This window comes from Pongo abelii, chromosome 10, assembly GCF_028885655.2.
Source record: "Pongo abelii isolate AG06213 chromosome 10, NHGRI_mPonAbe1-v2.0_pri, whole genome shotgun sequence".
Classification (NCBI taxonomy): Eukaryota; Metazoa; Chordata; class Mammalia; order Primates; family Hominidae; genus Pongo; species Pongo abelii.
The window spans coordinates 111,728,646-111,756,566 of record NC_071995.2 but is presented as its reverse complement, the minus strand read 5'-3'; the positions used below and the strand labels follow the sequence as shown (position 1 = coordinate 111,756,566).

Genomic DNA, 27,921 nt, shown 5'->3' with positions numbered 1-27,921 from the left:
GTCCATAAAGCCTAAAATATTTACTATATTGCCCTTCACGGGAAAACTTGGCCAATCTAGCAACTGCTGGGCATGTAGGCGGGACTTCATGATAGCTGCAGTGATTCCCATTTCACAATTCTGTTTTGTTCTTCTAAATCAACACTAAGAAATCTTACTCATGACACGTGATTTTCAAAAAAGATTTTATTTAATCAGGTGGCAGTACATGGGGCATTGAGAGCAGGGGTAGAGTGAGGTTCAAGGGGGGATCAGTTGACACGGGAGGAAACAACAGTAAGACAGTGTGTTCTTCCAGGAGCTGATGCCACTTGGAGTCACAGTGCTTGAGGAATTGCATAATAGGCTGGAAATGGCAGATTTCTATGATGATGCTTCATCATAACTAGGAATTATTTGTGTTACCTCCATTTGATAGATTATGAAACTGAGGCTCAGAGAAGCTGAGTGACTTGCCTGGGATTGTACAGCAAAGGAGGGCACGGAATGTGTGCCTATGGAGCTTAATTAAATGGACAAGGAAGCACTAAGACAGCAGGGTAGAGATTAAGAGCACAGGCTTTGAAGGCTGGCAGTTTAGGGTTTGCATCCCAGCTCTGCCACTCACCAATTGTGTGACTTTGGGCACAATGATTTCAACCTGTCTGAACGTCAATTCTCTCATCTGTAGCAAAGGGGAAATAATGCATTCATAGGCTTAGCAAAGTGGCTGGCATCAGATAAGCACTGAGTAAATAGCAGTAGTTTTGTTTTTATTACTTTTACGTTATTGCGGTTTTTTTGTTTTTTTGTTTTGTTTTGTTTTGTTTTGAGATTTAGTCTCGCTCTGTCACCCAGGCTGGAGTGCAGTGGTGTGAGCTCGGCTCACTGCAACCACCAGCCCCCAGGTTCAAGCGATTCTCCTGCCTCAGCCTCCTGATTAGCTGGGATTACAGGGGCTGGCCATGATGCCCAGCTAATTTTTGTATTTTTAGTAGAGACGCAGTTTCACCATGTTGGCCAGGCTGGTCTCGAACTCCTGGCCTCAAGTGATCTGCCCGCCTCGGCCTCCCAAAGTGCTGGGATTACAGGCGTGAGCCACTGTGTCCGGTCATGTCATTGTTTTTATGATGATTATTAACCACAGCATCCTTTTCAGTCATACACAGCTAACTCAAGACTGAGATCCCACTATTTGTGTCAATCTACTTTGTATTTTTTTCTTAAATTTCATTTTTTAATAAGGGAGAGAGAGAGAGAGAAGGAGGGAGGGAGGAAGAGAGGGAGGGAGTTCACATGTATTCATATGGGGGCATTGAAAGCAGAGCTGGAAATAAATGCTAATTTTAAGTAGAGAGAGAGGTTGGGTTGCAATTAATTTTACGAGACGTCTGTTTATTATTGAAGATTTTCCTTGCTGTGATTTCTGCCTCCCTAAGCAACCTGGAAACTATAGGATAATGAGGCTCCTCTTGTCTGTTGCAAATTCACCGCATGTTCACTAATTATTTGTATAGTGCCTTCTGCCAACTGGTGTCAGGTTTACCTGAAAATGAAAAAAGGAAGGAGTGTGTGCTCACTCTCATATTAAGGAGCCTGTCTGCCCAGAGAGCATCATTGAGAAAAGCCTATAGAAGCATCTCCACTCTGGCAGTCAGGAGACCCTAGGTCTTGCTCGTCTTGTTTTGCTGTGCAGTACCAGGTGAGTCACTTAGCTTCTCTGAGCCTCAGTTTTATTATCTGTCAAATGAAGAGAATTCAGGGCAACAGTTTTAGATGTTTTAGAGTCAGATGGTCTTGAGTTTGAGTCTGGAACCTATCTGTACCACATGAGCAAATGAGTGCCCTCTTCTGAGACTGTTTCCTCATCATTAAAATGGATTTTATTTATCAAACCATGAGCAGATGTCAGGTATCATTCCAAACACTTTATAAATATTGACTCATTTAATCTTCGTACAAATCCTATGAGATAGCTGCTATTGTCAGCTTCTTTTTAGAGATAGGGAAATTGTATAGAGATGTTAGGAAATTAGCTCGATGTTACAGAGCTGGTAATTGGTAGAGCCAGGATTTGAACCCAGGCTGTCGGACTCCAGATTCTTTGCTTTTAGCTCCTTCCTCCTTCCATCATGCTCCTCCACCTCACAAGGTTGTGATGTGAGAATAAAATGAAATAATGAATGTAAGGTCCCTAGCGTGTGCCTGGAAAGTTGTAAATGTCAGTAAGTGGAGACTGCAATGGTTATGGTTATGCCTATTAGTGGAATGAGCTGCCCAGGATGCCCCAAAACAAAAGGAAATACAATTCCAGACTGCATGAATAGAAGACTCAGAAAAAGCCTCTCTTTATGGTGTGTGGGTATGTGTGGAAATGGTGACCCAGAGACTGTGGCCAAGATGGTGTAAATATGGAACCCATCAGTGAAAAATCTGGGATTGGAAGCTAATCATCATATTTTCCTGAAAACCAGTATATCCAGAAATGTCGATCAGCAGCCAGCTAACCAAGGAGAGTGTGTATTAGAGAAGAGAGAAAGAAAGAGCTCCCAGAATGAATGTGGGCTTCACTGAGTGAATGTGTGACGTCAGGGTGTGGGACACCCCCAGGGGAGCATAACATTTGAAGGAACACAGTTTGATGGAGTTGATAAAGTCTGCATCAGCAGCCTGTTGCTATTAAAATGAACCCTGATTTTGTTCAGATTTGTTCTGTAAAAGGCCAGAGCCAGGCTCTTGAGGGTCACACTGGGGTGGGGTGCAGATTGGCAGGGACCAAAGGGGACCTTAGTCCTTCCCTGAACCAAAATGACTGAGGCCAGTGAGGCTGAGGAAGGGACTGTAGGAGACTCAGAGCACCGGCCTTGGGCAGGCAGGGACTTGGGGCATGAGGAAGGCCCCAGCAGAGCACAGCTCCCTGGGGTGTGTCCCAAGTGCCCAGCTCCACAGTGGGCAGTGAGCATGAGGAGAAGGGGCATTGCACTTGGGCCTAACAAAGGTGGGTTCAAATCCCACCTCTGTCCTTTATCAGTGGTGTGACCTTGGGCAGGTCACTTGACCTCTCAAAGCCTCTGTATCAGGCCATTCTTGCATTGCTATTAAGGGATACCTGAGACTGGGTAATTTATAAAGAAAAAGAGGTTTAATCAGCTCACAGTTCTGCAGGCTTTACAGGAAGCATGGTACTGATGTCTGCTCGGCTTCTGGGGAGGCCTCAGGAGGCTTACAATCATAGCAGAAGGCAAAGGGGGAGCAGGGATATCATGTAGCGAAAGCAGGAGTGAGAGAAAGTGGGGAGGAGGTGCCACCCAGTTTTAAACAACCAGGTCTCATGAGAACATACTCACTATCACGAGGATAGCACCAAGGCGATGGTGTTAAACTACCCATGAGAAATCCACCCCCATGATCCAATCACCTCCCAACAGGCCCCACCTCCAACACTGGGGATTACATTTCAACATGAGATTTGGGTGGAGACACACATTCAAACTATATCAGCTTCAGTTTATTCATCTGCGACATGGGGAGAGTCTGACATACCTGTCTCAAAGGACAGGCAAGGCAAGGCCACACACACTAAGTGCTAAGCACAGTAACTCAGGGAAGGCCATCACCATCATTATCAACTTCTTGCTCATCTCCCCCTTGCCTTCTTCCACCTTATTATCATAAAAAAGGACTCTTCTTGCCTGAGTGAGAAGACAGTTGCCTTCTGTGTGACTTTGGGCTAATTACTTAACCTCTCTGTGCCTCAGCTTCCCTATCTCTAAAATAAAGATGTTAATAGCACCTACCTCATAGAATTTATATGAGGATTAAATGGGTTAACATTTACAAAGTGTTTGGAACAGCACCTGACATCTGCTAATGGTTTGATAAATAAAATCCCGTTGCCTGAGGCTCTTATATAGGTAACTCCAGGAACCAAACAGAATGTGCAACAAACTCCCAAATGCAGAATTTATAAAGGGACTCCTCAGTCATGTTAAGAATACGTAAAGGAGTTGGAGTGTGGAGAGGAGCAATGTTTGGCAAAGAGATTGCCCTGGAGAGAACTGTTGTCAGGTGATGTGTTGCTTCCCTTTGGGAGATGGATGGGGGTGTGATATTCCTTGCCTCAATCCAGCTGGCTTCCTAAGGACCCCTGGGAAAGCTTTCCATCTAGCTGGGAGACACAGAGATTCTGAGGTCTGCCTCACACCCAAGAAAGCTGAAGTGGCCTATAGTTGCCTGATGGGAGCAGGATGGGCTTCATTTGGGAGGCGTTTCCTCTGGTCCAGATGTGAATCACATGGGTGACAATTCTGGCATGGGGTCATCTTGGGGGCTTGTCTCACAGGGCTCTCTGGCAGCAAAGAGATGCTCACAAGAAGCTGGGTGTGGTACAGAAATCTAGATGAGGCAGGAGTTAGAAGGGACCATGTAGAGGAGAGATGTAGAGGCCCTAGGAAAGGGACTTACAGAGGTTCCCAGGCCTGGGGTCGCTGTAGAATCCATAAACACACCCTCTCCCCCAATCCTCAAGAGAAAGCGCCACTTCTACCCATCTGTCAGACCTCAGTGTGGTAAACTGAGTCACTGGCCCCCATTTCACTTCTTCCTGGATCCGTGCTTTGCCATGGGATGTTGTAGTTCCTCCCACTAAAGACGATGGTTACTTCCCAAGTCCTTGAGTTTGCTCAGCCATGTGACTTGCATGGCCAGCAAGTCAGTGCTGGGCTGAGGCCTTAAATGGCTTCATGTGTCTCTGTTTACTTGCTTGTGCTTCTGCCATCTCCAAAGTTCATTCAGCCTGGGCTCCAGAAGACACGCACAGAACAGCCTTAAATGCAACTGGCAGGAAGGAGTAGAGCTCAAGAGAACCCACAGCATGTACAGAGGCACCCAGCTGAGCCCAGCCTGGATCAACCAACCCATGCTCACATGAGCATCAATCACTTCACAATTGTTTCAAGCTACTGAGTTTTGGGGTAGTTTGTTATGTAGCAATCACTAACCAATACACTTGGAAGGAGTAAATCTCTTCTCTCAAGAAAGAACTGCTCTAGTCCTCTCATGGAATGATTCTGCAGCTTCCCAGAGGAACAGAGAGAGCAGAAGGCAACCACAACCCCATCCCTGAAGGCAGGCTGCTAACTTCCAGTCTTAACTGGGAGAGAAGTCTGCCCTTTGACCACAGAATGAAGGGTTGATAAAATATCAAGGACTGAACATTCAAATTCCTGAATGAAGGATGTGTTTGTAACTTGAAGGGACAGAGGACTGCCTATTAGCTGAGTTAGCAGAAAAATCATGAGCCCTTCCTGCAAACGCTAAAGATCCTGGCACTAGGCCCAATATGTCACTTTATACAGTGATCCTGAGTTCAATGGGTTTGCCTATGGTCAGCACAAACCCAAACCAGGGGAGGGACAGGCATCCACAGTTCTGAGGCTGTCCCTTCAGACATGCTACAGTCTTTGGTCTTCAAGTCATAGGATTCAGTTCAGTAAATGCAAAGGTGTCTGTAATTTTGGACAAGCTACAAGTATGCTGGATTCTGTTTCCAGCATCCTTGCTCCCAAACATAGATGGTTGCTGTGAACTGTGACGTGACCTCCAACAACTTCTCCCTACATTAGCACAGCAGAAAAAAAATCAGAAAATCTGATAATTCTTGCTTGATATAAGTGAAAAAGACACTTATATTGCATCTGAGCCATGCTGCAGCTTGGGGGGTCTGTTTGTTACAGCAGCTAATGTTATCCTAACTAATACATCAAACCAAGATCGTAGTAGTCCTGCCATAATCATGCATGTTCTATAGAGTAAGGTTGATTTTAGTACAAAGCTGTCATGTGGGAGACTGTGGAGGCCTCGCCATTTGTGGGAGAGAACAAAGATGGTGAATAGAAGTCTCCTATGGCCAAACACAAGATCTTTAATTTCATAGGATTCTGGGAGTCACATGGCTGAGAATAGGGAGGGAGGAACTTCTTAAATCCACCAAAGATCTTATGCTCTGAATGACGTGTGACCAGAGAATTAGAATCAATGCTAATTTCAGGTATACAGTGACGTTGTGGGAACTCAAGGACCCCGAACGGAGGGACCTGCTGAAGCCATGACAGAAGAACATAAATTGTGAAGATTTCATGGACATTTATCACTTCCTCAATCAATACTCTTATAATTTCCTATGCCTGTCTTTACTTTAATCTCTTAATCCTGTATGTTGCCTCAGGACCCTGTGATGATTGTGTTAACTGCACAAATTGTTCGTAAAGCATGTGTGTTTGAACAATATGAAATCTGGGCACCTTGAAAAAAGAACAGGATAACAGTGATGTTCAGGGAACAAGGGAGATAACCATTAGGTCTGACTGCCTGGGAGCCAGGCAAGACAGAGCCATATTTCTCTTATTACCAACAACAGGTAAGAGAAATATCCCTGAATTCTTTCCCTAGTAAGGAATATTAATAATTAACAGCCCTGGGAAAAGAATGCATTCCCGGGGGGCCTCTAAAATGGCCACTCTGGGGGGTGTCTGCCTTATGCAGTTGCAGATAAGGGATGAAACATGCCCTGGTCTCCTGCAGCAGCCCTAGGCTTGCTAGGATTAGGAAATTCCAAGCTGGCGAATTCTAGTCAGACCGGTTCTCTGCTCTTGAACCCTGTTAAGATGTTTATCAATGACAATGCATGCACAGTGGGACATGAAACTTCATTAGTAATTCCAGTTTTGCCCTGACCTTGTGATCTCGCCCTGACCTTCTGCCTTGTGATCTTTTGTCACCCTTGAAGCATGTGATCTCTGTGAGCCACACCCTATTCGTACATTCCCTCCCCTTTGAAGATTGCTAATAAAAACTTACTCGTTTTATGGCTCAGGGGGCATCATGGAATCTGCCGACATGTGATGGCTCCCCTGGACACCCAGCTTTAAAATCTCTCTCTTTTGTACTCTTTCCATTTATTTCTCAGACCCTTTATGTCTCTACTTAGGGAAAATAGAAAAGAACCTACGTTGAAATATCGGGGGCTGGTTTCCCCCGATACAGTATGATATTCAAGCATCATGTCGTACTCCTCAAATACATGCATTTTTTTATTAACATAAAATTTTAGGCCAGGTGCAGTTGTTCATGCCTCTGTAATTGCAGCATGCTGGGAGGTGGAGGCAGAAGGAATGCTTGAGGCCAGGAGTTCAAGACCAGCCTGGGCACCATAGTGAGACCTGGCCATTAGCCCCCACAGGCTCCTGCCATCAGATTTATTAGCCCTCTAATAAATTATTAGATCATTTATTAGATAATTATAAGATAAATAGAACTCTATTGATTAGACCTGTCATAAATAGTGCCTGTTACCTCATCAGACAATTGTCCCTGAGGAGTCTCTTGCTCATCTTTGCATCCCCAGCACTAAGCTCAGAACATGGCCCAGGGCAGACCTTTGATAAATATTTTTGAATAATCATCATAATAAGCTCTAACTTCCTTTAGGTTAAGCTATATGTGAGGTACTGGCATAAATCCATCATCCATTAGCTCCTTCAGTCCTCTCTGTAACACTAAGGGCCACAATTGCACCCAAATTTATTTATGTATTTATTTATTTACTTGTTTCTGAGACAGGGTTGCATTCTGTTGCCCAGGCTGGAGTGCAGTGGCTTGATCATGGCTCACTGCAGCCTTGACCTCGTGGGCTCAAGGAGTTCTTCCTCCTCAGCCTCCTGAGTAGCTAGGACTACAGGCATGAGCCACCACACCTGGCTAATTTTTTTATTTTTATAGAGACATGGTCTCACTGTGTTACCCAGGCTGGTCTTGAACTCCTGGGCTCAAGCAGTCCTCCTGCCTTGGCTTCCCAAAGCATGCACACCTATTTGACAGAGGAGAGCCTGTTTCACCAAGGAGTTAGGTAAGTGACTTGACATCTCATAAGATTCAGAAGCAGGATTTGAGCCCAGGCAGTCTGACTCCAGAGCCCTGGGTTTGATCTGCCTGAAGGGAAGTTTGGGGAGGGGCAATACTGGCCTGTGGTTGGCTGGGAGAGGGGCTCTGGCACCTCACAGACAGGTGTGAGGGGTGTGCAAGGAGGGGATTTGTGTGAGGAAAAGGGGGAGGGTCTGGGAGAGTTCACACAGGGCCTCAAAGACAGCAGTACATCAAAATTCACCCCCTCATTGAGCTGGGAGACCTAACATGAAGCTAAGCGTGCAGAATTCACCCATCAAGCCTGGACCTCAAACTTGACATTGAACGTTTCCTCATTTTGAACACTTCCAGCTGTGTCCTAATTTCTTCCGTGAACTTAACTCTCATTTCTCTTGGCTAAACATTAACTCTTCTTAGTTTTGTTTTCTCGGCAGGGAGGAGCTGAGGAAATTTATCTCTGGGGGCTCAGAAATTTCCAGCTCAGGTGCTTCAATTTTATACCATAGTTTCCCTCATCCTTACACACTTGCTCCTTTGTTTCCAAATCTTGTGCATTTGTCCTTGAACCAGCAGCTCCAAACAACAGCACCCCAGAGCTTTCTGTAGCCTGTGCCTGCCAACTTTGCGTAAACTGTGAGATCTTAGCTGTGAGAAATATTTCTCAAAAGTTTTTTTTTTTTTGCAAGAAAAGTGTCTTTATTATTTCCCGTGGCCACAGAAAATTTAGAAAAGTATAAAGATCACCTATAATGCTATAGCCAAATATCACCACTGAAAATGTTTAAGTCTCCCATGAAGCAACCATTGCAAAATGAAATTAAAGAAAGCATGCCAAGTACGATAGTACTGAAACAAATATTTGGGAATACATATGACAAAAATCATGAAAGACCTCTGCAGGGAAAATGATAAAACATTGTCACTGTCACTAAAGAGGACAAAAATTAATGAAAAGAAACTCCAAGTTCATGGATCAGAAGCATCAAATTCTATACAGATATATATACAAAATATAGATGTTATTCTTCCCAAGCTAATCTGTGTAATTCTAATCAAACGCCTCCCCATATTTTGGGAGGAGCTTCCCAAATTGAGTATAAAATTAATGTAGAAATAAAAAGGGCCAAGAGGAACCAATGACTTGATAAAAAGAGATCAGAGTTCTCCCAAAGATACTAAGAATTATAAGGCTATAGTAATTAAGACAAGGTTGTATTAACTCAAGGACACAAAAAATAGACCAATGGAAAAGAGCAGAGTCCAGAAACAGACTCCCACATAGATGGGCTCTGGGAATATTTAAGAGGTGGCTTTGCAAAGAAGTGGAGAGAGCATGATCCCTTCAATAAATGCTGCTGGGATAATTGAGCATCCACATTGGAAGAACTGGAACTGAACCCCTTCCTCACATGCCATGTAAAAATAAATGCCTTTTGTTGTCTGTGCTTTTGGTGTCACATCCCGGAAATCACTGGAAAGACCAATGTCATGAAGTTTTCCCCTATGTTTTCTTCTAGTAGTTTCAGTTTCAGGTCTTATGTTTAAGTCTTTAATCCATTTTGAGTTGATTTTGTGTATGCTGTAAGGTAAGGGTCCAATTTTATTCTTTTGCATGTGGACATTCAGCTTTCCAAACACCATTCGTTGAAGACACTGTCCTTTCCCCATTGTGTATTCTTGGTAATCTTGTCAAAGATCAGGTGGCCATGTATGCAAAGCACAGGCAACAAAAGCAAAAATAGGCAACTTGGACTACATCAGACTAAAAAGCTTCTGCATAGCAAAGGAAACAATCAACGGGCTGAAAAGACAATCTATGGAATGAAGAAAACATTTACAAACCATACATCTAATAAGGGTTAATCTCCACAATATGTAAGGAACTCCTACCTTGCTAGCAAAAAAATTAATAACTTGATTTAAAAATGGGCTAAGGATAGGAATAGATCTTTCTCCAAAGAAGACATACAAATGGATAACAGGTGTATGAAAAGATACTCAATATCACTAATTATCAGAGAAATGCAAATCAAAATCATGATGCAATATCACCTTACTCCTGGTAGGATGGCTATCATTTTTTAAAGAATGAACAAAAGATAACAAGTGTGAGGATGTAGAGAGATGGGAACTCTTGCACACTGTTGGTGAGCCACTGTGAAAAACAGTGTGGAGGTTCCTCAAAAAATTAAAAATGGAACTACGATATGTTCCAGCAATCCCACTTCTGAGTATCCAAAAGAATTGAAATCAGGATATCAAAGAGATAACTGCATTCCTATGTTTACTGCAGCACTATTCACAATAATCAAGTGGAAACAACCAAAGCAACTATAAATGGATAAATTTGTTAAAGAAAATTAATGTATACAGTGCACACAATTAATGTATACAGTGCACATACAGCCTTTAAAAATAAGAAAATTTGTGTGGGCATGGTAGCTGTGATCCCAGCACTTTGAGTGGCCGAGGAGGAAAGATTGTTTGAGGCCAGGAGTTCAACACCAGCCTGGACAACACAGCAAGACCCCATCTCTACAAAAAAATTTAAAAATTAGCCAGGCATGTTGGCACACAAATGAAGTCCCATTTACTTGTGAAGCCGAGGTTTTCCCTGACTCCTAGGATGGCTCCTAGAAATGCAGAAAAGTGTGAAATTCCAGAATTGCTGTGGAGCTAGTGGAAGAAGGTGTTAAAAGGCCAAGGGAACTGGGCACAGTGAAGAAGAGTGGACATGTTTACTATGTAAGTCTGGAAACAGAGTTCCAGGGGACAAAACATTCCCCAAGGCCATAAGGAATGTGCTGGAGAGAGGGACACCTGCATCATGAGGTGTTCTGGTGGTGGCCTCCTGGGAAGAGGGGCTGTTACAGAGCTTGGATTGATAAGGGCAATAGGGCAGGCAGGACTCCCACAGCAATAGAAGCCAGGTGGGTGCAATGACTATAAAGAATGGTGAGGTTGGAGGGGCAGCCAGGGGTCGTGACTGATAGAGAGTTAGGGACCTGATTAACACAATGTGGCCTCTTAGTGACTTAATGGATGGGTATCTTGAAAGGGCACTACTCAATTTATACCATTAGAAGAAATCAAGGCTGGATGACCAGGGGGTTAAGGGGAGCCATTCCAATAAAAAGTCATCATCCCTTCCTGATTTTTGGAACTGACCAACCCAGTTTTCAGACTAGACCACATTAACAAAGAGGAGGCAGAGTCCCCTTGGGAAAGGACACTGTGACACCGTAGCATATACAGTAATGGTTTCCCCCAAAGGACCTATGGCCATTTATTCAGAGGATGATACACTGGAAAAGCGCAATCACTCAACATTTCTAAGACTGTTGGGCAGAGGATCAACATTGATAGCGATGCATGAAAACCCAAAGCGTCATCACATTCTGTCCCCATCAGAGTAGGGGCATATAGGAGCCAAGAGTGAAAAATGGAGCCCTGGCCAAGTCAGGCTTGTCATTTGCCCACTGTGTCTATGGACTGACCTGGTGATCATTTCCCTGTCCCCTGAATGTATATTCAAAAAGGACATGCTTGTTAAAAGACACTACCCCACATTGGCCTGAGGGTTAAGTGAGGGCTATCACAGCGAGGAAGGTCATGGGGATGCCTTTGAAACTGCCACCTCCCTGGCCAGGATAGTAAATCAAAACCACTATTACATCTCAGAGCCAGGGATGTACAGAAATTAGCACCCTTTTATTAAGTCCTAAAGGGCTCTGTAACTGGTATAGGCTGCAATGCAAGTCGCCCCTCTACTTGGGCCACACCAGCCTGGCAGATCCCATGGTGTTCAAAGTGTTGGTCCTGGGGAAAGATGTCATTCAGAGATTATGGCAATATCTAATTAGAGAATTATAACACAGATCCCTCCAGGACTCTGGAGCAAGCCCATGTCATTTGCAGCAAAAATGTATATACCCTTTGAAAAACAATCCTAGTGCACTCTTGGGTCCTCTTGTAGATGGAAGGCTGATCACGTGGCCATGTGGCTCTTCAATCAAGCAACTAATTACTAATTCCATTAATCTACTGTTGTTTGTGGCATTGCTATAAAATGAAACACTCTCAAAAGGCAACACAAGTGCATTTTCCACACGGTAAAATACAATGAAGCCATTACATTGGGATGTCCACACTTGCCTATCAGCATGGAGTGTGCGATGATTGATTTTATGTGACAAGTTGACTGGGCTAAGGGTGCCCAGGTGGATGGTGAAACATCATTTCTAGGTGTATCTGTGAGGGTGTTTCTGAAAGAGATTCACATGTGAATCAGTAGACTGGCATCATCTAATCCAGTCTACAAATAGGACAAAAAGACCGAGGAAGGGTGCATCTGTGCTCAAGTTGAGCTGGGACATTCATCTTTCCTTGGACATTGGTGCTTCTGGTTCTCATGGCACCAGAGTAGGAAAACATAAGCTTTCAATGAATGAGGACACATTAAGACCACACTGCACTGATTAAGAACATGAGCTTTAGAGAGAGAAGGATTAGGGTTCAAGTTCAGACTCTGCCCCTGACCAGCTGGGTGACCCTGGGCAAGCACTCTAACCTCTTAGAACCTCAAGTTATTCCACTTATTATTATGAGAATAACAACAAAACCCATCTCACAGGGATGCGGGGGGGACTAAATGGAAGAATATAATCTGGACAGACCAAAGACTGCTTACCAGCCACCCAAGTGACCAGCAACTCAGGTGATCAGAGCATGCTAGGTTCTTTTGTGAGTATTTATGAGAGTTTTATATTTTAGAGTCTTATGAATGATATGCTGATTCTTGGTCCCAAGGACAGTGTGACAATGTGGCAATGTAAGTCAGTATAGTGGAATCTTTAATCCAGTGATTTACCTTGGAGGGCAGAGCTGTCCAATAGAAATACATAATATAATGCAAGCCACATGTATGATTTCACATTTTCTAGTAGCCACAATTAAAAAGGGAAAAGAAAGAGATGAAGTTCATTTGATTTAACTCAAATATATTTAAAAATTGTCATTTCAGCACATAATTTTAAAAATTATCAGTTGGCAACAACTTGGCATTCTTTTCATTTGTACTAAGTCTTTGAAACCAAGTATATACCTTGCACTCACAGCACATGTAGATTTAGACTAGCTACATTTTAAGCATTTGATACATGTGGCTAGTGGCTGCTGTGTCACACAGGGAGGTTCTATAATTTTTTCTCAGAGATATGGAGAAAGGATAAATCAACGATGCTTATTTCAGAATTATTAGTAATAGGAAAACCATCTAATATTAAGATGTTTTGCACAAATGTCAACTCCATGAGGACAGGGATTTTTTTTTATTTAAAAAATTCTGGAAGTCTTGGCTCTGCAGGGTCATGAGGACAGGGATTTCTGTCTGCTTTTGTGCATTGCTATGTTCCCATGCCCAGAGCTATGCTTGGCACATAGTAAGTGCTCAATAAATATTTCTTGTTGAATCAATGTATATACACACACAACACCCCTAGATATGCATCTGTACTTCTTGGCTCTGTGCCTTGAAGTTAATAAACACCCAATAAATGGTATTTCCTTTATGTTTATTGTTATTGATAATACACTAGACATAACCCTCCCATCAGGTGCACAGAAGAAAGTCAAGGCTGGAATTTCATTCTCTTATCTAAATTTCTCTGTTCTCTCTCAGGGAATATTTTCAGAGAATAGGTGGAATGAGGTGAGGCTGTGGGGAATGTTATCTATGATAGGATAGAGGGCATAGAAGGCCAGGAGTCAGGAGACCTGGGTTCTGTCCTGGATTATACACCAGCTCACTGAGGACCTTTGTCCTCTCTGGATCAAGAGTCCCACCTGAAAATGAAGGAGGTGGTCCAGATAACACTGGAGCCCTTTCCCCCAAGAGGCACTGGCATTCAGAGGATGGTGCACGTCCAGTTCTCTTCTGCCTGTGGGGTGGATGCTGCCTGGAGTGTGCTGGGGCTATGAGAGAAATGAGAGTACTCATGTGTTCTGATGTAACCATATTTTGGATACATCCTGGGATCGTAGGTCTCATCATCTTCACTGTCACTTTCAGCCTGAAAGGGTGAGACACATGATCACATCAGGGAGTCTTCCTACCATGCAGCTGGATTCAGTGAGCATTTACGGTGGACACTGTGACATGCCATCTGGATCCCCCTTTGAGGAAGGACTAACAAACTCCAGCTGCTGGGACAGTGGTCAGCAGACAGACTTCAGCCGTCAGCCCATTTAGGGGTTGCCTCAGCTGTAGAGAGCCTTTTGCTCAAGGCCATGCCCTTTCCCAAGGTGCCCAAGCACAGTGAGTGATCCATGTAGGGGTATAGAGGCCTGGCCACCTCTGTCACCATGGGGCAGCTCTAAAGGCCATTCCAGCTCCAGGGCTGTCCTTGATGTTGGCTGAAGCTGGCATTTGCTCTGCATCCCTGTTCACTTCTCCCTATTCTCTTTCCTGCTTCCTTCCTATCCTTTCTTCCCCTCCTTTCCCTGAGTGCTGGTTCCACTGGCTCTCCCCCAGAACATCCTGCTACTAAATTCCATCCTGGAGTCTGCTTCCTAGCCATCTGCAACGTCATCAATCCCCTGGAATCAGATAGATTCCTGCTTGGGGGTGGAAAGATCCAAGACTGGGTCCTTTGCCCCTGCTTAGCTGTGTGACAGCCCAAGTCACTCAGCTGCTCAGAGTCTCCCATTGGTCATATGAGAGGTGGGGATGAGACAAGGCAGGCTGTTTAGCACAGTGACATGAGCACTGGCTTTAGAGTCCACTGAGTTTGAACCCCATTTCCACCACTTGTTAGCTGATGTCCTTGAGCAAGTGACCTCACCTCTCTGAGCCTTTGTCTCATCTGTAAGATGGGAATGATAGAAAACATGCCTCATGGGACTTTTCAAATAACTAAAAATAGAATGTCCATTCAACCCAGCAATCCCACTACTGGGTATCTACCCAAAGGAAAAGAAATCATTCTATCAAAAGACACCGGCACTCCTATGTTTATTACAGTACTATTCACAATAGCAAAGTCATGGAATCAACTTAAGTGCCCATCAGTGTGAACTGGATAAAGAAAGTGTGGTATATCTACACCATGGAGTATTATGCAGCTACAAGAAAGAATGAAATCATGGATGCAGCTGGAGGCCATTATCCAAAGTGAATTAACTCAGAAACAGAAAATCAAATACTTAACATCTGCTAAAGATGGGAACAATAGACACTAGGGACTCCAAAAGGGAGGAGGAAGTGAGAAGGGCAAGGGATGAAAAAATTCCTTTTGGGTACTCTGTTCACTATTTGGGTGACTGGATCAATAGAGGCCCAAACCCCACCATTACACAATATAGCTGTGTAACAAATGGCACATGTGCCCTCTGAATCTAAAATAATAAAAAATTTTTAAAAATGCCTCATGGGATTGTTGTGAATATTTAATGAGATAGTGCATATTAAAGGGCTTAGGACAGAACCCGAGCCCAAAGCAGATAGTCAATAAATGGTGTTAAAGATTATTTATTATTACTCTTAGGGGAATGAATTCTGGACAAGGGATGTGAAAATTCCAGAAACCCTCGATTGTGACCAAAATGACTGTAAAATATGGACCACAGCCTGTAACTATATAAATATAAATGGACTTTGGCAAGAGGTAAGTTCTTTAGAAAGAATGGTCTCCAGCTATATGTCTCAAGCTTCGTGGAGAGGGGCAGGGATGAATGGCAGGGAGGAAGCAGGAGGTCTCACCAGCAGAATCCAGGAGCTCACTGGGGACCCATCCCAATTCTTAAAGCATGGGTAATTCAGCCAGGCCTCAGCCTCTTGTGCCAGCTGCCTCCAACCAATTGGGTCTCCACCACCCAAGTTTCCTGTAGGGTCCGCCGGGTCCAGGATTACAGGCCTGCAGAGCAGCATTTAGAGAGGGACAGGTGAGAAGCTGGGGCTCTGTCCAGGGAGTTCAGATGCTCCTGGGAGAGCAAAATAGCAGCATGGGATGAACTGGGACTCAGAACATGAGGAAGGGCTCCCTGGGGTATGTCCCCAGTGCCCTATTCCCCAGCAGGCAGTGAGCATAAGGAGAAGGAGCCTTGCACTTGCACCTGACAGATGTGGGTTTGAATCCCACCTCTGCCCTTTATCAGTGATGTGCCCTTGGGTAGGTCACTTGAACTCTCTAAGCCTCAGGATTCTTATCTGTAAAATGGGGATAGTTCCATATACCTATCTCAAAGGCTATGCTGTGAGGGTAGAAAGAGCCCAGTTATGTGAAATGCTCAGCACAGTGACTAGAACATAACATACATATCAGTAATATTGATAATAATTTTTACTATTATATTAGCATGTGTTAGTCTTACAAGCTTTCAATACCTGGGAGCAATTACTATCATTGTTGTTGCTGCTGTTCTTATTTCAGTTCAAATTCCAGCTATTTTACTTATTTTCTGTTAAGGGTTGGACAAGCTCCTTACCTCTCAGAACCTCAGTTTACTCACCTGTAAAATGATTGGCATAGTGCCTGCCTCACAGGATTGGAGGTAGGTGTTTAAATCAGATGGCAATAGTAAAATGCCCAGTACAATGATGGGCAACAGGAGATTCTCACTAAGTGGGGAGCCCTCCCACCTCCTCCATTTCCAAGGCACTGTACCTGTATCCAGGTGTTCATTTACATAGGAGAGCTAAGCCATGTGGGGATAGCATACCTGGGTTTCCTGAGCTGCCTGCTCAGGTACTTTTTAATAATGGGGTTTTCAAAGTCATAATACTTTGTCCAGTAGATGCAGAGTTGCTGGTAGTTTATGACTAATTCCAAGACCGTCCGAAATCCCTGGGCTGTGTTGAAATGTGTTTTCATGCTCCCTCTCTCCCAAGCATAGACCGTCAGGAGCTCCAGGGCATACTGAGGTGGTAGCTTCCCAAGCTTCTTCTTACACTGAGAAGAGGAAAAACAATCAGAAAAAAATTGGTTTGCTCAACTTTTGTGTAAACTACATTTCTCATGGGCCAAATCCAGCCTGCCACCTGTTTTTATAAAGTTTCCTTGGAACAAATCCAGGCTCATTCATTTATGTATAGTTTATGACTGCATTCATGCTACAAAAGCAGGGTTGAGTAGTTGCAACAGAGGCTGTGCAGTCCACAAAGTCTAAAATATTTACTATCTAGCCTTTTATTTTTTAAAAAAGTGTGCTGGCCCCTTGTTAAGAGTGCTGGATTCTTATTGATGTGGGTTTGAATCCTGGCTTCACCATTGTCCAATTCTAAGTAGATGACTTAGACTCTCAGAGCCCCATTATTTTCATCTGCTAAGTGAGTGGTCATAATAGCACCTATCTTATAAGGATACTATGAAAATTAACTGAGAAGAAGGACTTGTAATGTTCCTAAGAAATGCACAGAAGCAAATGAAATTCTTTCTGGAGGAATATACATAATCCAAAACCTCAAATTATTTCACACATAATTTTCAAATACAATGACCAGCACATATGTAACCAGGCACACAAGGAAACAAAACACTAAGAGTTATGACCAACAGAAAAAAGAGAAATAGTAATAAACCTACAAAACTTTAAATGCTGAAAGACTGAACACAGACTTTAACATAACTAGGAACTCTACAAGGAAAACTACAAAACATTGCTGAAAGAATTCATAGATGACACAAACAAATGGAAACACAACCCATGCTCATGAATGGGTAGAATCAATATTGTGAAAATGACCATACTGCCAAAAACAATCTACAAATTCAATGCAATTCCCATCAAAATACCACCATCATTCTTCACAGAACTAGAAAAAAAATCCTAAAATTCATATGGCACCAAAAAAGAGCTCACATAGCCAAAGCAAGACTAAGTAAAAAGAACAAATCTGGAGGCATTACATTACCAGACTTCAAACTATACTGTAAGGCCATAGTCACCAAAACAACATGGTACTGGTATAAAAATAGTCACATAGACCAATGGAACAGAATAGATAACCCAGAAATAAAGCCAAACACTTACAGCCAACTGATCTTCAACAAACCAAACAAAAACATAAAATGGGGAAAGGACACCCTATTCAACAAATGGTCCTAGGATAATTGGCAAGTTGCATGTAGAAGAATGAAACTGAATCCTTCTCTCTCCCCTTATACAAAAATCAACTCAAAATGGATCAAATACTTAAATCTAAGACCTGAAACCATAAAGATTCTAGAAGATAACATCGGAAAAACCTTCCTACACATTAGCTTAGGCAAAGACTTCATGACCAAGAACCCAAAAGCAAATGCAACAAAAACAAAGATAAATAGATGGGACTTAGTTAAACTAAAAAGCTTCTGCAAAGCAAAAGAAATAATTAGCAGAGTTAACAGACAACCCACAGAATGGGAGGAAATCTTCACAATCTATACATCCAACTAATATCCGGAATCTACAAAGAACTCAAACAAATCAGCAAGAAAAAAAAATCCCATCAAAAAGTGGGCTAAGGACATGAACAGAGAATTCTCAAATGAAGATATACAAATACCAACAAGCATATGGAAAAATGCTCAACATCCCTAATTATTAGGGAAATGCAAATCAAAACCACAATGTGATACCACCTCACTCCTGCAAGAATGGTCATAATAAAAAATCAAACAATAATAGATGTTGGTGTGGATGTGGTGAAAAGGGAACACTTTTACACCATTGCTAGGAATGTAAACTCATACAACCACTATGGAAAACAGTGTGGAGATTCCTTATAGGACTAAAAGTAGATCTACCATTTGATCCAGCAATCCCACTACTAGGTATCTACCCAGAGGAAAAGAAGTCATTATACAAAAAAGATACTTGCACACACATGTTTATAACAGCACAATTTGCAATTGCAAAAATATGGAACCAGCCCAAATGCCCATCAATCAATGAGTGGATAAAGAAAATGTTATACACACACAAACACACCATGGAATACTACTCAACCATAAAAAGGAACAAAATAATGGCATTCACAGCAACCTGGATGGAATTGGATACTATTATTTTAATTAAATAACTCAGGAATGGAAAACCAAACATTGTGTGTTCTCACTCATATGTGGGAGCTAAGCTATGAAGAAGCAAAGGCATAAGAATGATACATGGGACTTTGGGGACTGGGAGGAAAGGGTGGGGTATGGCAAGGGTTAAAAGATTACACATTGGGTACAATGTACACTGTTTGGGTGATGGGTGCACCAAAATCTCAGAAATCACCACTAAAGAACTTATTCATGTAACCAAACATCACCTGTTCCCCCAAAAACCTATTGAAATAGACAAATTAAAAATAAGAAAAAATAGTCCTCTCTCTGTTATCAGTGGTTTGAATGAGGACAGGAAAGGAGAGGTATCAGAGCCATATATGTATACACATGAATCTGTATGTGCTCATGTCACAGAAAAGAAGTGTAAATAAAACATAAGATTAACAAATAATAAAAATTAAAAATAAAATAACTAGGAATATCATATTCACAGGATAAAATAAGAACTTTAAATAGTTAGCAGGGAATTAAAAGCCATAAGAAGTACCATGGCAGATAGGAAAATATGAAATAGAAATTTTAGGATAAAAATGGCAACTGTAATTAATTACAGCAAATTAGATATAGCTAAAGAGAAAATTAGTTAATTGGAAGGTAGGTTAGAAGGAACTATTCCGAATAAAGCATGGAAAAATAGACAAAAGGATGAAAAACACAGAAGAGAGTATAGAGATATGAAAGATAGAGTAGAGTCTAACATACATTTAATTGGAATTCCAGAAGGTGAGGAGAGAATGAGGGAGAATCAATATTTTAGAAGAATGGCTGAGAAGTTTCAAAACTGATTAAAGATATCTACCCACAGATTCAGGAATCTTAACGGAATCCCAATCAGGACAAATAATAGGAACCCATCATTAAGACACAGCAGATTGAAGCTAAACAAAATCAAAGACAAAGAGAAAACTTTTACATGCAGCCAGAAGAATAAGATAGGTTACTTATAAAAGAGCTGCAGTTAGACTGGCAACTGACTTTTTAATGATGACACTGGAAGATGGAATGATATATTCAATATACTGAAATGACCACCCAGCAAATCACGCTTCAACAATGAACGCAAAAGCATGACATTTTCAGACAAACAAAAACAGAGAGTTTACTACCAATAGACCATCATCAAAAGAAATCCCAAAGGATGTATGGTCATTTAGGAAAATTGCCCCAGATGGAATGTTAGAGGTGTAAGAAAGAATGAATAGTGAAGAAAGTGGTTAATCTGTGAGCAGATTAACTAAACATTTGGCTATAAAACAATAACAATACTTTGAGGCACTTGAAAATATAAACAGACTTGAAATATACAAGAAATGTAGCATATAAGTTGGAGGTGGTGATGATGGTGATTAGTGGAGTTAAATTATTGTTAATCTTGTCTTGTTTTAAAGGAGAACAGCATCAAGAAAGAAAGAAAAAGACAATTCTTGGCTGTGCAGGACTCTCTTGATCATTGTACAACAACTAGCATTCTTGTCTTCTTTCCACTAAATATAAGAGGCACCCATGTCCTCCCATCACCATGGTTACCAAAAACACCCTCATTAATTTTCCATATGTCCCTGGGGGCAGTGCTGCTTTTGTCAGGAACTGCTTTTGTAAATTCTACAATGCTCAGGCTCCATGATTACAATTCATGGAACAGCAAACACTTAGAAGTCTGGCAACTAAATGATTGTCTTTTTTTTACCTAGAGGTGTTACTTTTAAATTGGAAAGTTTATTCCTGATTATTTTCATTCATTCGTTCATTCAAGAAATATATATTGAATGCCTATTATTATCAGGCAAACTCTTAAGTCAGTAGACCCAAATTCGAGTTTTTGTTTGTTTGTTTGAGACAAGATCTTGCTCTGTCACACAGGCTGGAGTGCAGTAGTGCAATCTTGACTTACTGCAACCTCCTCCTCCCAGGCTCAAGCGATCCTCCCACCTCAGCCTACCCAGTAGCTGGGGCTACAGGTGCTCACCATCACACCTGGCTAAATTTTTAGTTTGTTTTGTAGAGACGAAGTTTTGCCATGTTGCTCAGGCTAGTCTTGAACTCCTGGGCTCAAGCAATCCACCTGCCTTGGCTTCCCAAAGTGCTGGGATTACTGGTGTGAGCTACTGTGCCCAGCCAAATTCAAATTTTACTTCTGCTACTTATTGGCCGAATCAGCCACGTGACCCAGGAGTTTCTCTTTTTGACCCAAGTTTCTCTTGGTGTAAAATGGGTTTAATAATAATGCCTAACCTTATCTAACTTACAGAATCACTGCTAAAATTGACTAAGATGCAGGGCATTTAAAAGTGAACAGAAAATCATATCACATCTGCAAAACATAGATAAGCTAAGCATATAATACATGTTAGCTTTTATTATGTGTACTCCTGTGGTGGCTAAAATATGCTACATTTATCAGGACCAACTATATGCCATGTTACTCTAGCTGTGGCATGCTACTTGTTGCAGATAAGAAAGCAGAAAGAACAGAAAGGTTAAGTTGCTTACTTAAGGCCAGCCAGCCAGTAAGTAGGAGGAAAGGGCATCTGAACATATATTTGTTGGAAACTCTTGTTTTAACTTATCCACCTTCTGAAGAGTGTGGTTGACTCTCTCTCTCTCTCTCTCTCTCTCTCTCTCTCTGTGTGTGTGTGTGTGCATGCATGTGTGTGTGTAGCATTGATTCATTTATTCAACAGTTATTTACACCTATTATGCACCAGGCTCTGTTTTAAGTTCTGGGGATACAGCAGTGAACAGAACACCAAAATCCCTTCCTTCCTCTCTTCCTTCCCTTTCATTCTCCCTTCTGCTGCAGCCTCCTCCCTCCACCCTCTCCACCTCTTTTTCCTTTCTTTCCTCTTTCCATCCCTCTATTTCCCTCCACCACTCCCCCTCCTCTTTCCTTCACTCCCTTCTTTCTCTGCTCCCCCCACCCTCCTCTGCTCCCAGTTGAGACAGGACCCATCATGTCTGGTGGGAGGGCCATACATTTTGGTACCAGTGCTTGACTAGGCGGATGAGGCTCTTGAGCTTGGTGGGGCGCTGCTTCAGGAAGTCTCTCTGTAGTTCTGTGAAGCAGGTGGAGAACTCGCCCTCTTTCTGCAGGTCGGTGCACTCCTCGATGAGCTTGACATAGATTTGGGGGTCAGGTTTATAGCCGCCAGTCAACTGACCTGTTCAGGCAAAATCTACAACTTAGGTGTCAGCTCTTCTCTGAATTTCTTTCAGTCACCCTGAGGGGACAATCTCCCTGGCCATGGGGTTTGATTGAAAAGTGCAGCAAACCCAGGGCTGGGAAGTCTTGAGATCCATTCCCGATCCTCCCTCCTGCCCTCTCCACTGCCATCACCCCATCCAAGCCACCACCGTCACTCACCGGAACTATGGCAGCAACCTCTTTACAGGTTCCCCCACAGCCTGTTCTCAACCTGGCACCTAGAGAATGCTGCTGATCATGCTGCTTCCTGCATCCCACAACATCTGGAATTTTAAAACCCGAAGTCCTTATGGTGGCCAATGATGTCTGGTGTGATCTGGTCTCTGGAACCTCTCCCATCTCACCTCCTGTCTTGCTTCCTTTGCCCACTTTCTACTTCTCTGACTTTTTCTCTCTTCCTCAAATGTGCCACGGTCATTGCTGCTTCAGGGCCTCTGCACTTGCCATTCCTCTTCCCAGAACCTCCAGATCTTCCCAAGGCTCACTCCTTCTCATCACTCAGGCTCAGGGACCCTCCCTCACGACCCTGTGTAAAAAAGCTCCCTAACCCCCATGGCTATCTATTGTTTCACCCTACTTAGTGTTGTTTTTTTTTTTAAATCATTCCTTATATTCTTTTCTTTTTTCTTTTTTTCGAGATGGAGTTTCGCTCTGTTGCCCAGGCTGGAGTGCAATGGCATGATCTTGGCTCACTGCAACCTCCATCTCCTGGGTTCAAGCAATTCTCCTGCCTCAGCCTCCTGAGTAGCTGTGATTACAGGCACACACCACCACGCCCAGCTAATTTTTGTATTTTTGGTAGATATGAGATTTCACCATGTTGGCCACACTGGTCTTGAACTCCTGACCTCAAGCGGTCTCCCCACTTTGGCCTCCCAAAGTGCTGAGATTACAGGCGTGAGCCACTGTGACCAGCCTTCTCCCTCTTTTCTTTTACGACCATTGTACTCCAGCCCCCAACACAGGAGATGGCACAAAGGAGAGAATCCAAAACTTTCTCATAGCCTGGTGTCTTTGGAGAGTCAGCATTTTTTTTTTCATGGCTGCCCTAGGACGAAAGGAAACTGTAACAGTTCCTTTAATTAAGTCCTAATTACTTGATAATTAATCACTAATTACTGCTTAATGACCAACTATTAATTAGTAGCCACTAATCAGTAAGTTCAAACAGTTTAATAGTAGCTGTTTGTGTGGCGCGTGACAGATGTCATCGCATTTCCCTCAAAAAATTAAAATCTATTCCGTGTCCCTCTGTGAGTTCACTGTGGTGTTCTGAGGTGCCTTCATATACGGCTGGGAAATTCATAGTTTTGACTGATTGACTGATTGATTGAGACAGGGTCTTGCTCTTGCTCTGTGCCTAGGATGGAGTGCAGTGGCACATTTGTGGCTCACTGACACCTCGAATCCTTGGCTGGCCTTATGTGATCGTTCAGTCTCAGCGTACTGAATAGCTGCGACCGCAGGCATGTACCACCACACTTGGCTAATGTTTTAAAATTTTTAGTACAGACGAAGTTTCACTTTGTTGCCTAGGCTGGTCTTGAACTCCTGGGCTCAAGCGACCCTCCCGCCTCAGCCTCCCAAAGTGCTGGAATTACAAGCATGAGCCACCACACTTGGCTGGAATTTCCTATTTTTGAACACCTATTACTCATCAGAGCTGAATGCAGATGATCATTTATCACTTAAAATAATGATATGATACAGGTAGTGTGGTTTTACCAATTCTCCTGATGTGGCGAGGGAGCCTCTGAGAGGTTACACTTCCTGTCCAAATGCTCCTGCAGATTATAAATATCTATCTCCCAACGTGCTGCATACGTTTGATGAGATCTCATGTTGGGACAAAGATGAGAGTAACATGAACTTTAAGCCACATCTTTGCTGCCTGATTTTAGAAAGATAAAATTCACACATTTTGCCATAAACAGAACTAGTAAGCCTTGCAGATGTTCTGTAAGAAATGTCTTTGTCCCCACATTATGCCAATTTGCTGTTTAATGACTCTCCTGGGATAGATCATGACTGTATTCATTCTTGCCCCGGGAGAGATCCTAAGATCTCCTCCCACCCTACTTTAGAGGGATGTCCTGTTGGGGCAAAAAGCTCTCAGGCTGTGGGAGATTTCTGCTCAGAAATGGGAAGAGGGAGAAAAAGAAGCTGGGAGCTCTCACCCAGGGCATCAAAGGCAGGCAGCACATCGAACTCCACTCCCTCCCTGAGCTGGAACGAACTCAGTACGAAGCTGAGCGCACGGGGGTTGTCCCAGCGTGGAGCCTGGACCTCAAACTTCACGGAAAATGCTCTCTCTCTTTGACAGGCTTCCAGCTGTTTCCTAATTTCCTGGATGAACTCTCCCCGGCGATTTAACTGATCCTGAAAAGTGGTGAGAGGACTGAGGAAGACAACCAGGTCAGCGTCAGATCGGCCTCTGAGGGCGGTGCCCTTGCCTGAGGAGCCACCCTGAAAAAGACGACAGAATAATAATTGATGCTCAGTGAGGCAAACCTCCCTAAATAAAATGACAGGAGCAATCACTAACATTATGGAGCACTAGCCACTGTTCTGAAGGCATTGCATGTCTTAAACTCCTATAATGCTCACAATGATGCTATGATTTGGGTGCCGTTATCATTAGTTCCCATTTTACAGATGGGAAAACGGATGCTCAGTGAGCAAATACATCAGCCCCATCACCCAGCTAGTAGGTGGCAGATACAATTCAAACCTGGGGGCCTTCTGCCAGGATCTGTGTTCTTTTCCCATTGTCCTTTACGATGCCCAGGACTAGCTTATGCTGGGTGGTTCACACTTACTATTTTACTTAATCTGCACGGCCCTATGAGGTATTGAGGGGAAGTAGAGGAAAAATCAGTTAGGTAAATGGTCAAGGCTGGCCCCTGGAGGAGCAGCCTGCCTGAAACTGGCACAGGGAGTGGGGCTTACCTAAAACAAATCCACAGTTATACATACAAGAGAAGCAGTGCTTTGTGCTTGCCTAGAGATATACCCACAGCTGCATAAGGTAAGGGAAGTTGCACAGCTTTACTGACAAAAGTTTCTCAAACAGTTACAGGGAGCAGAGTGGTTTCTTACAAAAGTTTTTTGCATTCAGCTGCAATATAGCAATCCACTCAGACTTCTCTCTCCACAGTGGAGACAGCTTCCTTCTTTTGCTTACTGAACTTTTGCTCCAAGCTCATGTTTGTGTCCATGTTCCTTAATTTTCTTGGATGCAGGACAAAGAACCTTGGGTACTAATTCAGACAGTGAGAAGCTGCTACATTAAGGTGCATTGGCAAGACTGCAACAGTATTGGGGATTATGGTTGAGGAAACTGGGACACAGAGTAGTTAAGTGACTTGCTCAAAGTCTCGCAGCCAGCAGGTGCTATTTGCTTTCAAAACATACAATTCTTCGCTGCAGAAATGGTGAGCCCCTAGCCTGGCCACTAATTAGCAAACTTTTTACCAGAGCTGGGCTTCAGTTTCCCTACTTCTGAAATGGGCATGGCCTAGGACAGTGGTTCATAAACTTCAGCGGGAAGTAGCGGGGAGGGTCACTTGTTAATAATAGGGATGTAGGATTTCACCCCAGAATCTATTTTAACATGCTGTGTGGCTAAATAAGAAACCACCAGCCCAGAAGATCTCAGCTCTCTGTACTCACATTTGCACCCTGGGTTCTAGGTTTTTGCTTCTCTCTCTCTGTCTCTCTCTCTCTCTCTCTCTCTCTCATTCTCAATCTCAACTCTTGCACATTCAGCCACCCCTCCCCTGGCCAGGCAGACCTGGACTCACCTTTACCACCTTGGACACACGCGCAGGGTAGGAGCTACCTCGGAAGCACCTTTCCTTCAGGAACCCACAGATGGTGTCGATGGCATGGTTGATTTGCATGCGGAAATGCGTGTCTGGCAAGAGATAGTCTTCAATGAACTTGTCCAGAGATTTGGCTGGGGTATTTCTGAGATCCATCATTGACAGGAGAGAGAGTGGCAACAGAACTGCCTCCCAGACCTGTTCGCTTTTATCTCTTCTGCTGACTGAGTCTGGGCTGCTGTTGGTTTCGTTTCCTCGGAAGGGAGGAGCCATCTTTGTATTTTCCTTTTGCAAATCAGACACTCCCCTGATCCCAGTGCTGAATTTCATCTGCTCACTCTTCTGCTTCCTGAAACTTACCCTTTGTCCTTTAACCAGCAACTAGCAGCCCAGCCTTTCTCTGAACTCTGCTCTGGAAATGCATTTTAACCCCCAGCCAACATAAATCTTATTTAACGGATTTTGTGTTTCCTTATCTTTTTTTTGTTGTTGATGAAATCATTTCACAGTTGTCTGTGGTATTTTCCAGCAATACATGCCCACTGCAAAAAGAAAAAAGTCAGAAAAACCAGGAAGTGGAAAGATCATCTATGATTCTTACACTGCAAAATTGCCTCTATAAACGTTTTGATATAGAGCTTTCTAGATTTTTTTCAAATGTTAACACACACACAAACACAGGTCTCTTTTCTTTTTCTTAAGAATGGTATTATACTATGCTTTTTTCCCTTTCAATTAGTAGATTTTTATTTTATTTTATTATTTTTTAGAGACAGGATCTTGCTTTGTTACCCAGGCTGGAGTGCAGGGGCATGATCATGACTTGCTGCAACCTCAACCTCCTGGGTTCAAGCGATCCTCCTGCCTCAGCCTCCTGAATACCTGGGACTCCAGGCATGCGTTACTGCACCCAGCTCATTTTTTATTTTTTGTAGAGACAAGGTCTTGCTATGTTGCCCAGGTTGGATTTTATTTCTCACGGCAGTTTTAGGCTTACAGAAAAACTGAGCTGAATGTGCAGAGAGTTCCGTAAGCTCGCTCTCCTTCTGCCAATAAGTTCCTCTATTATTAACAGTACTGTGATACATTTGTTACAATTGATGAATTGATATTAATACATCATAATTAACAAAAGTCCATTTACATTAAGGTTTACATTAAGGTTCACTCTCGTGTCCTACAGTTCTATGGATTTTGCCAAACATAATATGTCATGTATTCACCATTACAGCACCATGCAGAAGAGTTTTGAGATAGGAGGTGGGACTCAACTTCAGAGGTGGGGCTTGACTTGGGGCCAGATTGAAGACTGGTTGGCATGAGCACCAGCACCATGAACAGTTTACTCATTCTCTGGCAATGACCCAGAAGTTACCACCCTTCTTCTAGAAATTTCTGAATAACCTGCCCTTAATTTGCATGTATTTAAAAGTGGGTATGAATGTGACTATAGAACTGCCCCGAGCTGCTGCTCTCCAGGCACTGCCTATGGGGTGGCCCTGCTCTGCAGGGACAGTCACAGAGCTGTGACCCTGCTGCCTCAATAAACCTTTTTCTTCCTCCTCTAGCTCACCCTTGAATTCCTTCCACGAAGCCAAGAATCTTCCTGGACGGTGTCCCAATTTTGGGGCTCCCCTGCCCTGCAACAGTTTCACTACCTTAAAACCCCCTGTGCCTCACCTGTTCATCCCTTTCTGAGTTAGATCTTTCTTCTCCTAATATATGCATTCAACGCTATAACTTTCCCTCTAAACACTACTTTCACTACATCCCACACTTTTTGATAGGCTGGTTTTTCATTTTAATTCAAAATATATTTATTTATTTTGTTGAGACAGGGTCTCACTCTGTTGCCCAGGCTGGGGTGCAGTGGCACAATCTTAGCTCACTGCAGCCTTGACCT

General features: G+C 43.0%; 1 protein-coding gene across 8 annotated transcripts; it reads right to left on the bottom strand.

Annotated features, from left to right (window-relative positions):
* Positions 1 to 168: 168 nt before the first annotated feature.
* Positions 169 to 26,535, bottom strand: OAS1 (2'-5'-oligoadenylate synthetase 1). 8 transcript variants are annotated; one of them, XM_054526428.2, is made up of 6 exons: positions 25,998 to 26,391; positions 24,372 to 24,660; positions 21,966 to 22,150; positions 16,621 to 16,850; positions 15,662 to 15,815; positions 169 to 1,525 (listed from the first exon to the last, which is right to left on the bottom strand). In XM_054526428.2, exons 1-6 carry the CDS (start codon positions 26,346 to 26,348, stop codon positions 1,481 to 1,483), a joined length of 1,254 nt encoding a protein of 417 aa, XP_054382403.1. In that variant the 5' UTR covers positions 26,349 to 26,391; the 3' UTR covers positions 169 to 1,480.
* Between the last annotated feature and the right edge of the window lie 1,386 nt (positions 26,536 to 27,921).

Excerpts from the sequence above, each read along its gene's own strand:
- OAS1 (XM_024256215.3), bottom strand. The coding sequence starts at position 26,348 with ATGAAATTCAGCACTGGGATCAGGGGAGTGTCTGATTTGCAAAAGGAA. Across the intron at positions 16,851-21,965 it reads TCAAGCACTGGTACCAAAAT|TGTAAGAAGAAGCTTGGGAA; the intron begins GTATGGCCCTCC and ends TCCTCTTCTCAG. Across the intron at positions 13,876-15,661 it reads TGAGCTCCTGGATTCTGCTG|CCCCAGCACACTCCAGGCAG; the intron begins GTGAGACCTCCT and ends TTTCTCTCATAG.